At 42.8% G+C, this 15,867-nt stretch overlaps 1 protein-coding gene and 1 pseudogene across 1 annotated transcript; both read left to right on the plus strand.

Moving 5' to 3' along the window:
* The first annotated feature begins 2,158 nt into the window (after positions 1–2,158).
* Positions 2,159–2,960, plus strand: LOC102862395 (annotated as a pseudogene).
* An 824-nt stretch (positions 2,961–3,784) lies between these two features.
* Positions 3,785–6,903, plus strand: LOC102849588 (protein FAM71B-like). Its single transcript, XM_006885939.1, has 2 exons — positions 3,785–4,393; positions 5,632–6,903. The coding sequence occupies exons 1-2, from the start codon at positions 3,785–3,787 to the stop codon at positions 6,901–6,903; spliced, it is 1,881 nt and encodes a 626-aa protein (XP_006886001.1).
* Positions 6,904–15,867: the final 8,964 nt, after the last annotated feature.

Genomic DNA, 15,867 nt, shown 5'->3' on the forward strand with positions numbered 1-15,867 from the left:
TGAGATGAGATGGACTGGCATGGGGCATTTTGAGTCGGATGACCATATGATATATTACTCTGGAGATGAAAAAGTGAGGAAAAATGGAGTTGCTTTCATCAGTTCCTAGGACTGTATATTTTGCCAGTGCCTTCAGCGCTCCCTGAACCATTGGCTTTTGTTCATATGGTACTTTCTGGAATTTTTCTGCATCAAACAATTCTTTTTGGTACAATTCTGTGTATTCCTTTCATCTCCTTTTGGTGCTTCCTGGATCATTCAAGATTGGACCCACAGCATCTTTCAAGATTACAACTTGAGGCCTGAATTTGTTCTTCAGATCCTTAGCTTGAGAAATGTTGAGTGAATTATTTTTTATTATTATTTATTTTCTGACTACAGCTCTTTGCACATTTCATTATAACGTTTTATCTGCTTTACAGCCTCTGAAAGCCTGCTAGGGGGCTGGTACTGAGCTGGTTCTGACTTGATGGCACTTAAGAATAATACAGGCCAACATTACAAAGCAATTCTTATCAGTTTTAAATACAGGATTATTAGGGGTCCATTCATTGCCTTTGTTTACCATTACTCTGTCATTTATTTACTCACGCTCCTATTTTGTTCATTCTTCAATGTGTGTTTTCCTATTATTCTGTAAATTCTTGCAAGTTGGTATCATAGCTTACATCGGTCACAATAATCCTTGTTAAGGAAAAAAAATGTAAAAAAGCTTGTAAATAAGGCAAGAAGCTGGCAACATTTCAATGTTATGTTATAGCATCAACAGGCCTACCAAGGATTGATTTTTTATTTATGGAATGAAGAAAGATGAGGGGATTTGGCAATAAGGACTCACTGAATTGGTCCTATATATTAAGTTTTGTTGACATGAATGGATTCATTTTATGAGCTAGATTCAAATACTCTGACCTTGAGTGAGATGCTTAATCTTGAGTCTCAGTTTTCTCATCATAAGATTATGTTGCTGGGTGATTGGGGTTTTTTTGTTTGTTTGGTTTGGATTGGGTTTTTTTTTTATTTTCATTCATTATGTTTTGTGTGTACTGTCAAGTCAGATCTGACTGGTACAGGAGATTGGTCCTCCTCCTCTAGCAGAGCATCTGGTGGTTTCGAACGGTGCACCTCTGAGATTACAGTGCAGCTTCTTGCCACTAGGCCACCAGAGCTTGCTGTGGTTGGGTTTTTAAAAATGTTTATTGTTAGAGGATTTTAAGTCTGTTCTGACTCATAGTGACCAGTGTATGACACAACAAAACCCTGCTCAGCCAGTCCCTCGGTTCTCTTCTCACAGACGAGGCATAGTTGAGCCCATTGTTGCCTCCATTTTCTCAATACATATTCTCGAGAGTCTTCATCTTTTTTTTTCCTTGTTGTGTACTATCAAGTCAGATCCCACTGGCACAGGAGGAGATTTCCCCTCCTTTTCCAGCGGAGCATCTGGTGGATTCGGTCTGTGTGCCTTCAGGATTGCAACGCAGCTTCTTACTATGAGGCCACCAGAGCTCCATTTAGAGAGTTTTCTCCATTTTTTATTTCTACTTTACCACATTGATATCTTTCTTTAAATACTGCTCTCTTCTGATAATATGTCCCAAGTATATGGAACAAAGTCTGTCCACGTTTACTTCAAAGGAACATTCTGACTATTGTAGCCCCAGGGTAGATTTCTCCTTCTCACAGTGCATGGTCTATCTAATATTGGTTGCTAAAAACTTAACTGAAAACTTACACAATTCCTCTCAGTATTCTTTATTGATTGTCTAAATTTTAAATGCATATGGAGCAGTAACAGCTATCATGGCTTGGGGCAGGCTGACCTATTCCTCAGCCTGGCATTCCTTTGCTTGTTGACCTTTTATTTATGGGTGGTTTTTTTTTCCTTTTTAAATTAACTTCTCTCAGATGAGAAAATTGGTGGGATAATCAATCCTCCAGCGCCTGGAACCCACAGTGTTATGGTTCTCTGATGACATCTTTATGCCTGCCAGCACTGTGATATTGTACACTGGGGACCCAGAGAAAAGTATTCTAGTCACCAGCCCAGAGCAAGCATGCAGTCTGCTTTCAACTATTTTTTTCCCAGGGAGTAAACTCTTGGCAGTTTTTAAAGAAAAGGATTTTCGGTACGAAAACGTGGGAGGAGAAGATCGGCTGAATGGCTGCAGTTAGGGTGAGAAAAATGACAGCCATGCCTACAAATTTGATTTGTGCATCTGTAAGTATACCTGCAGCCAAAGAAGAGGAGTATAAAAAGCAACTAGTAAAACCAGAGCAGCTACCTTTATATACTGAATCACCTCTTCAGTCTAAATATGTTGAAGAACAGCCTGGCCATTTACAAATGGGCTTTGCTTCCCTTCGCACTACAACTGGCTGGTGCAAGGATGTATACGTATTTGTGAAAAATGAGATAATGGACACAGTAAAATTTGTAAAAGATGCATATGCTTATCTGAAGAATCCCCCTGAAGATTTTCTTCCCAAAGTTGGAGTGATAACAGTTTCAGGATTAGCAGGCTTGGTTTCAGCAAGAAAAGGTTCTGGATTTAAGAAAATTTCTTATCCACTGGGACTAGCCACTTTAGGAGCAACTATTTGCTACGCAGTTCAATCAATAATAATTTCAAAGGTAACTGGAAAAAAGGCATATGCTGCAAGCCAGAATTTTTGTGAAGTTGTTAAATCATCGGGGGACTAGAATCAGTAAAAAAGAATCACTCCCTGAAATAGAACCTAAAGAAAAAAATAAGGTAGGGAATTGTGGTGAAAGTGAAATACCTTCAAAGACAACTGAAGTCCTGAAATCTCCAGTGCTTTTACCAACACAACCCAGCTCTGAAAGAAAGACCAAACCAGAACCTACTTCAGGTGCTACACAGTTTATGCCTGACCCCAGTCTCATGGATCATGGGCAGTGGTATCCAGAAGACATAGATATGTACAGCACTAAAAATTGAAATAAATGGACTACAAGAAGAACCACAAAATGTGAGTTGAAAATAATGATGGAAAAATATAATTTAATGGGTAACTGACAGAGTATAACTTATATCAAGTTTTTTCCCTTACACTTTGACGAATCAAAGAAGTTATTAATACACAATCTGAATACAGTCCACACAGGATTACATGACTGATGGTGAGACAATAGTAGAAGTATTAGGATTCATTTGATAATTTTCAGTGATTCATACTTTGATAAAACTTATGAAACTAAAATCTGAAAATATATATATATATATGATTTACCTCTTTTAATTAAAGTTCTAAAGTTTCTGTCTGCTAAATTAGAATCCTGTGTGAAAGGATGCATTTCTGTGTGGAAGGATGCATTTCTCAGCACTAGAATAAAATATTAATGGTTTTGGTACTCTTAAAAAAAAAAGAAAAGGATTTTCAGAATGTCTACAGAGAGATGATTACTGTAACAATAAAACTGGGTAGGGGAACCCCAAACCAAAGACATTTGCCAAAATAGGATATATCCCAATATGTTGATTTAAAAGACTACCCAGTCCCCCCACACCTATATCTGGCCAGGGTCAGCCTGCCTTTGTAGGTATTAGTTGGTTTGGGGAGGCTGGTGACCTAAGGAGGTCTGTTGTGGTTAAAACAAAGGAGTATGTAATGGTGACAGGTCACAAAGGACAGCTGAGGATAAATGCAGTAGTATAAGGTGATTTAGGCAGAAGTCCTAGAGGGAGATGGACAGTGGCCTTTGCTCTCCCTTTCTTGGGGACGCGATTTATAGCTGGCAGAGTTGTCTTGAAAGAAGAGATCTATGAACAACGAAGGCGTGTTACCTTATTACACCGCCAGCAACCATTCGATGGGTGTGTTCAAAACTTCCATGGGAGATCTACAACGCCAACTGCATAGAAGAGGAGAGTATGACATTTTTAAGTATGCACCAATGTTTGAGAGCGACTTTATCCAGGTTAGCAAAAAAGGCGAAGTGATCGATGTACATAACCATGTTCGAATGGTAACTGTGGGCATCACATCTACCAGCCCAGTCCTCCCACTGCCAGATGTCATGTTGCTGGCCCGGCCAGCCAGAGGCTGTGAAGACCGACCCACCAAAAAGAGAGGTCGAAAGAACACAAAGAATTTAGAGCTTACCAGGCTTCTTCCCTTGAAGTTTGTCAAGATCTCTATACACAATCGAGAAAAACAGCAACTGCGCCTGAAGCTTGCCACTGGCCGTACCTTTTACCTGCAGCTGTGCCCCTCTTCAGATGCACGTGAAGACCTCTTTTGCTGCTGGGAAAAACTAGTCTTTCTCCTGAGACCAGCAATGAAGAGTTACAGCAGTACCCCATCCCTCCAAACTGTGGATTTAGCGAACACATCATCTATATGCTTGGCAGATGACAACAGGCACATAATGGTGAGCATTTCCAGGGGAAAAGATCAAATGAGAACAGGGTGTTTTGGAAAAGCAGTTAAACACTGGTTGTTTAAGAAAGCCTGTGGGTTTTTTATTTCTCCTGGGATTCAACTTAAAAATGCACTGCATTTAAAAATATACAGATGTCAAATGGGCTCCTAATACTCTCAAACTCATTGCTGTTGAGTCAGAACCTACTCCTATCTGTCCCTCCAGTGAGTTTTCAAGGCTTCAAATCATGACTGCTTATTTCTCTTCTGAGCAATCACTTGTAGATTCAAACTGCCAGAGAGATGCCACTTTTAGGTTAGGAGTGCAACTCCCTAAGGACTATGCCACCAGAGCTTCCTAATAGGCCCCTGGGGAGTGCGGATGTTTGTCTTGATCCCAAAGCTTAAGGGTGGCAATTGGTACTTACTCAGTAGTGACCTAGAAGAAAGGCTGGGAGAGTAGTGATAGCTGGAATAGCTGCAGACCATAAAAAAAGCCAGGAACACCCTATGGATCAGTCTACTCTGTAACACATATAGTTTCCATGAATTACTATAGGCTCCATGGTAAATGAGTTTGGTCTTTAGGGCCAGGTGACCTACCCCTAAGGAAAATCCCACATTGGCAAGATCCTGAGTTCTTCTCCAAAGTACTCCACAAGACTCAGTTTCAAGACATTAGGTCTGGGCTGCTCTGGTCTCATCCTTATGCCTAAATCCCCTCCACAACAGCCTGGTTTTTCCAATCTGTTAGGACACTTTACTATTGCTGTATATTTTTTAACATCAAAGAAATTATTTCTTCCATTGAGCCCTGATCTGTTGCCCTACTAATGCCATGCATTAAATTTATGAAAATCAGTACAACCCAGAGGTACATAAATAACTATGCTTGTGCACGATTTTTTAGTGGTCACTAAAAAAATGCAGAATGTATATATCCCTTCACTGAGCAAGCCTACTTCTAAAAAGCTTATTTTGCAGAGATGTAAGCACATATGTGCAAAATAAAAATGTACAAGGATAGGAAGGTGAATGAATGCTTTCTCTGGCATTGTCATTATTCAAGCAATACTGAGGGGCCATTTAACAGAAGAAGCTCTATAGATAGGATTCTGTTACAAATGGGAGCTCTGACTTGATGATCTCAATGGTTCTTCTAATTATAAGTCCTTGAGTTGCTCAGCACTAAGATGAATGAATCTCACTTCATCTCTTTTCCACTTGGTTTTCCTCCCATTGGCATAGACTGCAGATCTCCATGCAGAAGGGGATCGGGATGAAAGCAGGCTTCGTAAGTCCCAGGAGGTGTCTGGAGCCACCTCTTCTGCTTATGCAGGAGGAGAAGGAATTGGAATCCAACAGCCTTCTCATGGAATGCCTGGTGCCTCTTCTACAGCCAAGGAATCGCCAGGGTCTGCCAAAAGAGCAGCAGTCGCAGGGGCGGCAGCAGGTCCCACAATGGGAGCAGCATTAGCAGGGTCAACAGAAGGTCCCTCAATGGGAGCAGCGATAGCAGGGGCCATGGCAGGTTCCACAACAGGAGCAGCAATGGCAGGAGCAGCAGCCAGCTCTAGATTGGGAGCAGCAATGGCAGGGGCAGCAACCAGCCCCAAAATAGGAGCAGCAGTAGCAGGGACAGCAGCAGGCTCCACAATGGGAGCTGCAGTAGCAGGGGCAGCAGCAGGCTCCACAGTGGGAGCTGCAGTAGCAGGGACAGCAGCAGGCCGTTCAGAAAGTACCATAAGCATTGCACTCACCAAGGCCTCAGGGCCAGCACAGACAAATGTGGCCCTGGCAGGAGCAGTCGCCAAGAATCCAAGAGTGAGCAGAGGACCCAGCAAGGCTGTAGCAGGTACTGCCAGTGTGCCCTCCGAGAGTGCTGATGTGGTCTCGGCAAGTGCCACAGGCTCATCTGCAGAGGGTAGTTCCACCCAATCAACAGTGGCAAACAGTAACTCCCCAGAGAGCAGCTTTGAAGGAGTAACAACCAACAAACCTGTTGTAGAGAATGCTGAATTACCCTTTCTCTCCACCTTGAAAAGTAAAGGCCACGTGAGTGAGCGAGATGGAAGCCAGAGGGTCTCCAAGCCCAACACCAAAGTTCAGAAGGAAAAAAAAGAAAGAAGATCAAAGAGGGACAAAATTCCCACTAGGAGAAGTTCTCATCACCACAGGAAAACTGGAGACAAATCAACCCGGAAATCATCCTCCCACCGGTTCTTAGCCACCCATGGAACCAGGAGAGAGGATAAAAAAGGGAAAGGTCATGGCAGCACAAAGGGCAAAGGACAGAGGCCCTCATCTCACAAAAGTATCAGCTGCAGCCGCAGCCTCAGCCGCAGCCGCAGCCGCAGCCCCAGCCCAAAGGAGTTGAGGACAACTCAGAAACTGGGGCGGCCCCAATCTGCAACAACTAGCTCAGCTCCAGTGGATAAGGAATTCAGCAAGATCGGCTCTTTCTTCAGGAGCTTCAAATCTACTCCTACTTCAAGAGCAGTGATTACAGCTCATGACTGAGGAGATGCGTAACATTGAGTCCAAGATGGAGATAGCACCAGGACATGTCCAGGATGTGGAGATCACTGGAGCATGACATCTGAGACCACAGGGACAATAATATTTGCATCTAAAGCCACTTAAGCAGGAGCAGGAGGAGACCAGGGCTTGGGGAATTATCCCTAATGAGCCAATTCCAACTTTTATTACTGCAGTTAAAATAAATAAAACCATAAATACCAAATTAACTATTGTTTGATTTGCTCTGTCTCACAGCCTAGTCATGACCTCACAGCTGCTTCTGTGATGTCAGTAGTGCTGTAGCTGAGACCCCAGCATTTCGTTAAGAAGAGTGCCACTTCTCACTTGTGCTCAGCAGTCATGTGGTGCCCTTTCTACCTTTGGTCCCCACCACCCCCAGCATCTCTCTCCCAATCCCCTTTCTACCCTACTCCCTGAAGTTCCCTGAGCGTGGACATTCAAAGACAGGACAAGAGAAGCTCCACAGCAGATGGATATTCAGGTGAATAAAGAGGGAGTGCAATAGTATCTGAAAGCAGCCAGGACAGAAAAGTCTAGAACTTAGATCAAAGAATTGGCAGACTATAGTCTAAGGGAAAAAAACTTACCTAGCCAGCCTATTTTTCTAAAGAAAGCTTTATTGCAACATGGCCATGCCCATTTACATATTTTCTATGACTGTTTTCACACTTGAACACACTAGAGAGTTGAGTAGCTGCCAGAAATTGTAATAGAGAAATAGAAATTAAAATAGAAAATAGAGATTGTATGGTCTGCAAAGTCTTAAATATTTACTATTTGGCCCTTTATAGAAAAAAAAAATTACTGACTTTTAATTTAATCTTAAATTTCTTCTTAGATATATGTCCAGGAGCCAAGCGGGAAGAATGTCTATTGTGAAACAATTTGTACTAGCAAAACTCTAGAAAACAGATGTTGTTAGTGTTGTTAGGTGCCGTCGAGTCGCTTGCGACTCATAGCAACCCTATGTACAACAGCCCTAAACTCTGCTCTGTCCTGTGCCAATCGCACTGTCTCTGACATACCCATCCCGATTACCCAGTCACTGAATCAATCCACCTCATAGAGGGCCTTCCCCCCTCCTGCGCTGTCCCTCCAACCCTCCCAAGCATTATGTCCTTCTCCAAGGACTGGTGTCTCCTCACAACATGTCCAAAGTATGTTAGACTGAGCCTCAGAATCCTTGCCTCCAAGGAGCCACCCAGTTTAACCCTTTCCAGGATGAATCTGTTTGTTTTCCTAGCAGTCCATGGTATTCTCAATACTCTTCTCCAGCACCACAGCTCAAAGGCATCAATTCTCCTTCTATCCTCCTTGGTCATTGTCCAACTCTCTGATGCATAACAAGTGATTGCGAATACCATGGCCTGTATCAGATGCACCTTAGTCTCCAGAGAGACACCATTGCTCTTCAGTACTTTGGAGAGGTCCCTAATAGCAGACTTTCCCATGGCAATGCGCCTTTTCATTTCCTGGCTACTGGTGCCAAGTTAGGAAGAAAAAAAATCTTCCCCATCAGATTTTAGAAGGATGTTTGCCCCCTCCGGTCCATTTATTTGAATTATTAGCCTGCAGAAATGTAAGACAATAAATACACTCTAAAATTATCTAGCATTGTTGTCGATCAGATCAGAGGCTGACTCATTAATAGCGTACATTATAGAGAGGATGCAACTTTCTTGCTGAAAATGAGGAGGACTTAGGAGTGCTTCCCGCAGAGGATAAAAACAAAAAATATGGTCTTTCATATGGACTACATCTCAATATCCAGAAAAAAATTCTCACCACTGGACCAAAAGGCAACATCATGATAGATGGAGAAAAGATTGAAATTGTAAATGACTTCATCTTACTCATATCCACAATCAACCCCCCCCCCCGGAAGCAGCAGTCAAGAGATCAGGAAATGTATTGCTTTGGGCAAATCCTCTGTCAAGGACTTCTCCAAAATACTGAAGAGCAATGATAGAGGTTTGAAGGTTAAAGTGTGCCAAGCTATGGTTTTTTCAATCTCTTGCCACACATCTGAGAGCTGAACAATGAATAAGGATAGCAGAAAATTAATTGATGCCTTTGAGTTTTGGTGTTGGAGAAGAGTACTGAATATACCTCTGACTGTCCAAAGAACAAACAAATATGTTTTAAAGAAGGTGGAGTCAGCATGTTTCTTAAAGGCACAGATGATAAAGCTTTGTCTCACAAACTTTGGGCATGTTACTGGGAGAAGCTATCCCTTGAAGAGGTGTATCATGCTTGAAAAGACAGAGGGATGGTGAAAGAGAGGAAGACCTTCAACCCGATGGGTTGACACAGTAACTGCAACAATGAGCCCAAGTGTGTCAGAGATTGTGAGGGAGGTGACATATGATAGGACAGGGTTCAGATCTATTTTTCATAGGGTTGCTATGGGTCATACTTGATGGAACCTAACAACAACAACGACATTTATTTTATCTGTTGTATAAAGTTGCCCATTTTGTGATACTTTGGAACAATAGCCCTAGGAAACTCATAGCTTTTCAGGCAAGTTTTCAAAGTCTTAAAGTGGTCTTTAGGGAAGTCACTTGTAATGAAGTGATGGGCACATGCAGCAGAAGAAAGAGGCAAAGAGGGATTGTTTCATAACCTTTAACTTGGAGTCCCAAATTCACAGTTATGTCAGAGGCTGAATTACTCTAGCTATAGATTAATGTTGTTGTTGTTGTTGTTGTTGTTATGTGCCGTCGAGTCACCTGCAACTCACAGTGACCCAATGAACAACAGCCCTAAACTCTGTCCTATCCTCTGCCAGTCTCACCATCTCTGACACACCTACCCCCATTATCCCAGTCACTGAATCAATCCATCTCATAGAGGGTCTTCCTCTCCTGCACTGTCCCTCCACCCTCCCAAGCATGATGTCCCTCTCCAAGGACTGATCCCTCCTTGCAACATGTCCAAAGTATGTCAGACGAAGCTTCGGAATCCTTGCCTCCAAGGAGCATTCCGGCTTCACCCTTTCCTGGACAAACCTGTTAATTTTCCTAGAAGTTCATGGTATATTCAGTCCTCTTCTCCTGCACCACAGCTCAAAGGCAGCAATTCTCCTTCTATCATCCCTAGTCATCATCCAGCTCTCCAATGCATAGCAAGTGATTGCAAAGACCATGGCCTGTATTAGGCTGTAAAATATAGTACCACTACCTTTAGTCCTTCTCCTATGTCTTGCTCATCCTGTCCCTACCCCTACCCTCCAAAAAGAGTCTTCAATATAAACTTTATTTGCCATGCAGCAAGCAGACTTCATGAGTGTCATTTCACACAAATGCCAATGAACACAGGTGGAGGCGGGGGGCATGCACATCACACATGCTCTGCCATGCACTCTCTCTGCACTTCCTTTTCCTATCTTGACAGTTCATCTAAAGACACATGCCCAAATAAATGACGTCTATGTGCTACAAAGCAACAGCCTTCTTCCTCCTGCATCAAAGCAATGTGCTCTATTTAGCAGATAAAGGTCAATATTTCTGACAACAATATTCATCACCAAGGTAATGGTTCTGTTGCTGGAAATGCAATGGCTTTGACTGACAGCTGATTAGTAACCAGTGTTCTAAGCTTAAATCCTGGATTTCTAAGTATAAATGCATACAAAGGGCAAAAGAAGAAAAAGACTGACTTGATAAAGTGGAATCCATGAAACAGTAGGAATATATGCTGTTCTAGAAAAACTGTCTCAAAATATTAAAGACAGATCATCATTGTTAGCAGGACACGAATGGTAAGAGATACACTAGAAAGGGCATCAGGGTACGGGCCATGCAGAGCTTTGAGGTCTCTGTGAAAGTTTCTGACCTCTACCTTTAAAATCCATTAGTAGATTATACATATATATATATATATATATATATATATATATATATTTTTTTTTTTTTTTTTTTTAGGGGAAGGAGGGTTAGCCACCCTGATGAGTTTTGCTAGATAAGGATGAGGAAATTGTTAAGAGATGTGTCACATTTGTTGTCCAGAAACAGTGTCATGAATTGAATTGTGTGTCCCCCCCAAAATACATACATGCTCTGTAGGTAACAATCCTGCATGATCTGATAAACCAAATTATTGTAAGAGGATTAAGGGTGAAATGTAACAATCTCTTATTCTATCCCAACTCTAATTTGTAAGAGTAGTTTAGTTACCATAATCTTCAGAGCTGTTGTGCACCATGGAATATGAAGCGACCCATAGCTGACACTCTGGTGGGTTTTCAGAGGCAGCTAATCACACGGGAGGAGATTGTCCATTTTTTCCAGAGGAGCAGCTGGTGGATTCAAACCACATGCCTTTGTGAGTGCATCACAGCTTCTTGCCACAAGGCCACCCGTGTTCCCTGATCTAAGCTATCGTATTATCTGTTGCTTTTAATGCATCTGGAAGTTGGATAATGAATAAGGATAACAGAATAATTGATGCCTTTGAATTGAGGCTGGCAAAAATTATCGCTATCCCACAGATAGCTAAAAGAACACACAGTCTTGAAGGAAATGCAACCAAAGTTCTCCTTAGAGGTAAGGATGGTGAAATGTCACCTCACTTATTTTGGATTTATACTTAGAAGGAACCAGTCTTTGGAGGGAGACACTATGTTGGGAAAAGTTGAACGTTGGTGAAACAGAAGACAACTCTAAAAGGGATGGGTTGACACAGTGACTGTCACATTGGTTTTGAGTAGGACAGGGATCCTGATGATGGCATAAGACAGAGGGAAGTTCAGATCTGTTGTGAGTTAAAAGCACCCAAAACCAACAACAACAACAACACTAATCTTTAGTGCCCATCTTTCTCCCTTGGAGCAACTGATAGAGTCAAACTGCCAACCTTCTAGGCCACCAGAACACCGTTAGTATCGCCCAGAAAAAATTTCCAGTAGTTGAGTGCATATTTCTGGACCGGGGCTCCTGCACAACAAAGCTCTTTGAAACAGAGGCAGGGCAGAATACGTGTCTCCAAGGAACACCAGACCTACAGAGGCTGAAGAAATAGAAACTTCCCCACCCAAGAAGATATATGCACTCTCATGTTTATCACAGATTTGTTCACAATAGCAAAGAGTTGGAAACAACCTAAGTGCACATCAACAATGAATGGATAGAGAAGTTGTGGTATATTCACCCAATTGAATACTACGCTGCTTTGAAAAACAAGGAATTCATGAAATAGTATACAAAATGGTGATCCGGGAGGATATTATGCTGAGTGAAATATCTCAGTCACAAAAGGACACAAAAAGGATAAATACTGCATAGTGCCACTGTTGTAAAATGGGACTTGCATCGGGGATGGAGGGAGACTGAAAAGATGAGATAAATTGTGTATACTGCATTGAAACAGATGAGGGAGAGAACTGCTTAAAAGGGATATATGATTAGGTATTATTGTCATTATAGGAGTCCAGAATGAAGGCTGCATAGTGAAGTGGACTTAGGGGGAGTGATTGTATAACAATGAAAGAATTATACTTTTCAAAGAGAAGAGCAAACTGGTGGTGGGGGGGAGGTTGGCAGGGAGAAAAGTGCAACAATGAATGAATGGAAATATAAAGTCTCTGTAAACTTTCATGAAAATTAATTTTTAAAAAATAGTAACTTCCTCCACAGCCAAAAGACAGAAAAGACCTCCTGGACCTGGCAACCTGAACTCTTGGACTTCTAGACTCTTACACTGTGGGAGAATGAATTTCTATTTAAAGCTAACTACTTGTGGCAGAGAAGAATCAATGTCTTTGAGTTGTGGTGCTAGAGAAATGAATATTCCATGGATTGCGAAGAGGACAAACAGTTCTGTCCTGGAGAGGGTGAAATCAAGTTGCTCCTTGAAGGCAGATTCTGAAGTTTAGTCTGACATACTTTGGGCATGTTGCCGGGAGGGACTGGTCCTTGGAGAAGGACATCATGCTTGGAAGAATGAAGGGACAGTGCAGGAGAGGAAGACCCTCGATGAAATAGATTGATACAGTATCTAGCGTAATGGGTGTTGGAGTGTCGGAGACAGACTGGCTCAGGATAAGGAAGAGTTCAGAGCAATTGTACACAGGGTTGCAGGTGACTCGATGGCACATAACAACAACTTGTGGTAACTCAGTTACAGCAGAACTGACATTAGGATAGTATCCTTAGTCAGGCATCTGGTCAGCTTGTGCATCTCCTTATATGAAAAGGGGAATAACTTTGGAAATAAAAGTCAGTTTTATTTGGCGTGGCTTTGTTTAATTCAGATGATGACTTTAAGGAGAAAGCAGTGGTCACCTCTATTCTTTCCAGAAGCGTCTGGGACCCAGGTCTAGATTCCCTGCTAGGCATCTAAAATGTCCCATCCATTTGAGTTTGTCATTAAAATAAAGTGTCATACTAGAAGGCACTGGGAAGAACAAGCATATAGTTTCTGAAGGTGCAAACAGGCCTCCCCAAATGTTGCTGCTTTATTGACAATACATGTAGTTCTTAAGAATAGAAATAGAAACTGGCAGTACTGTGCTGAAACTCACCTTGCTCTGGCCTGGAAGAGAGGCTGCAGGGCTTAAAGTGGTAGGTAGACAGGCTCCCCTCCAGCTTGAAGGGGAGCCCCAACTTGGGGTCATGGTCAGCCCCTGAGAGCCCATGTTAGCAGCAACAGAGGCTCCCAAGATCTGGGCTGCAGGCTAGTTGCTGATGAGCTGGGAACTTGCATTCTGGTCTGAAGCCCCAAGTGACTTGAGCTGCAAGGCTTCCTAACACCAAAGCTTCAGGAGCTGTCTGCCAGTCCCACCTAAAGGCTCCCATAGATGACGCCTGTGCACTCAGACCTGGGGCTCAGCATGAAGTTGCTGCTACCCCCACAATCACTCTTAAGCCTCAGGAACCTGCCAACTGAACCAAGTCTGTAGGGTGACTTGGAGCCTGCAGGCTCCTCCTTATAACTGAGTGGCTCAGGTTCTGTTTGATCTTTGTGTTTAGGTTACCTACTTAGAGTGACCCAGGCCCACTGCCCCCAAAGCAGCCTGTCTTGTCCAACTGGATCTGCAGCTCAGTGCAGCAAAAGGGTCTGGACCACCAGCACTTTCCTTGAGAAAATAGAGTTAACCTCACAAATATGCCTGCTTCAAGGTGAGGGGTGTGGTCTCTGTGCAGGTGTGGTTTTCCCGACCCAGGGCCGAGCTGGTGACAGGGACATGCTGATGAGCACCAGGCATACTGTTTGCAAGGTACAGGGTGTATTCCCCTGCTTCCCACAAGAAAAATAAAGCTCAATATTCACACAATGGAATACTATGCAGCATTGAAAACAAGGAACACATGAAATAGTATACAAAGTAGGTGACCCTGAAGGACGTTATGCTGAGTGAAATATCTCAATCACAAAAGGACAAATATTGCATAGGGCCACTGTTGTAAAACGGGACTGACAATGGGGTTGAGGAAAGACAGAGAAGGAGGAGATGAATGATGTATACTACATTGAAACAGATGAGGCAGAGAACTGTTTAGAAGAGATATATGATTGGGTATTATTGTCATTACAGGAGTCCAGAATGAAGGGTGCACAGTGGAGTGGACTTGGGGGGAAGGATTGTGTAATAATGAAAGAATTTTTCTTTTACTTTTCAAGGAGAGAGTGAATTGGGAGGAAGGGGGTGGGCAGGGAGAAAAATGAAACAATGAATGACTGGAAACCCTAAGTCTCTATAAACTTTCATTAAAATTAATTAAAAAAAAGAAAGAAAATAGAGTTCAGAGGGAAAATCATCAGGCAACTTGATGGCACATAAAACAACAAAGGGGAAATCAAAACCCATGCCTTCATGATCTTCCAGATGTGCTGGAATCGGCTGGGAGTGGGGCCCTGGTGACAGTGTAGCCCTGTGAGCAGAAGGTACCTGCCCATTCCTAGAAGGCCTACGTGCCCCCTAGCTGGTCCTGGAACTGAACGGATGGTTGATTCAGACCCTGGAGACAAACAGGGTTCTTGGTCTCCTTCCCTGCACAGAGACATTTTCTCATTCACAGCACCAGAGCCTGAAGGGCCATAGCCTCCTGTCCAGGTGCCATGGCAAGGCTTGTTCCCCTTCCTCCCTCTCTCAGCTCATTCCTACCGTGATAGGCAAGGACAGCCTTTCTCCTCCTCCAAAATCTCTATCTGTGGAGCAGACAATATAGTCCATGTGAGTGAGTCCCCTGAATCTCAGAGTCAGTGCAATTATTGGTAGGCATCTTATCAGCTAAGGAGAGCATGTCATTGACAGAGTTTGCACCCTTCACACACACCAGGGGATTCCAGCCCTCTGCCTCATCAGAGCCTGTAACACATGAAATGGCAGAGGCATCTGACCTCTAAATTTCATTAGAGAGAAGGCGAAACAAGACCAGTAGTCCAAGACTGATTTCTGTGAAGCTCAGGTCAAACGTGCCTCCTTTCTCTAAACTTTTTACCAATCCTGACACCAGCTGTACCTCCCACAACACTCTTAAGTCTCTTTTGGGTTCCATAATCCATTGCACTGGTGATACAGAACTCAGAAACTACACTCACATTAATAGATGTGTGTGTGTGTGTGTGTGCAACCACTGTGGAAGACGGTGTGGCACTTTCTCAAAAAAGTTGCAAATAGAAATACCTTTCGACCCAGCAATTCCACTACTTGGAATATACCCCCAGGAGAACATAACTGCCACCCAACCAGATATATACACACCCATGTTTATTGCGGCTTTGTTCACAATAGCAAGGGCTTGGAACAACCCAAGTGCCCATCAGCAAACGAATGGATAGAGAAGCTGTGGTGTATACACACAATGGAATCCTGAGCTGCATTGAAAAACAAGGAACTCATGAAATATTATTCAAAATGGGTGACCCTGGAGGACATTATGCTGAGTGAAATATCTCAGTCACAAAAGGACAAATACTGCATGGTGCCACTGTTGTAAA

This window comes from Elephantulus edwardii, unplaced genomic scaffold, assembly GCF_000299155.1.
Source record: "Elephantulus edwardii isolate Elephantulus edwardi_28Jun2011 unplaced genomic scaffold, EleEdw1.0 scaffold00045, whole genome shotgun sequence".
In the NCBI taxonomy this organism is placed as follows: Eukaryota; Metazoa; Chordata; class Mammalia; order Macroscelidea; family Macroscelididae; genus Elephantulus; species Elephantulus edwardii.

Coding starts and splice junctions, on each gene's coding strand:
- LOC102849588 (XM_006885939.1), top strand. CDS start 3,785: ATGAACAACGAAGGCGTGTTACCTTATTACACCGCCAGCAACCATTCG. Junction 4,394..5,631: donor ATGACAACAGGCACATAATG/GTGAGCATTTCC, acceptor CCATTGGCATAG/ACTGCAGATCTCCATGCAGA.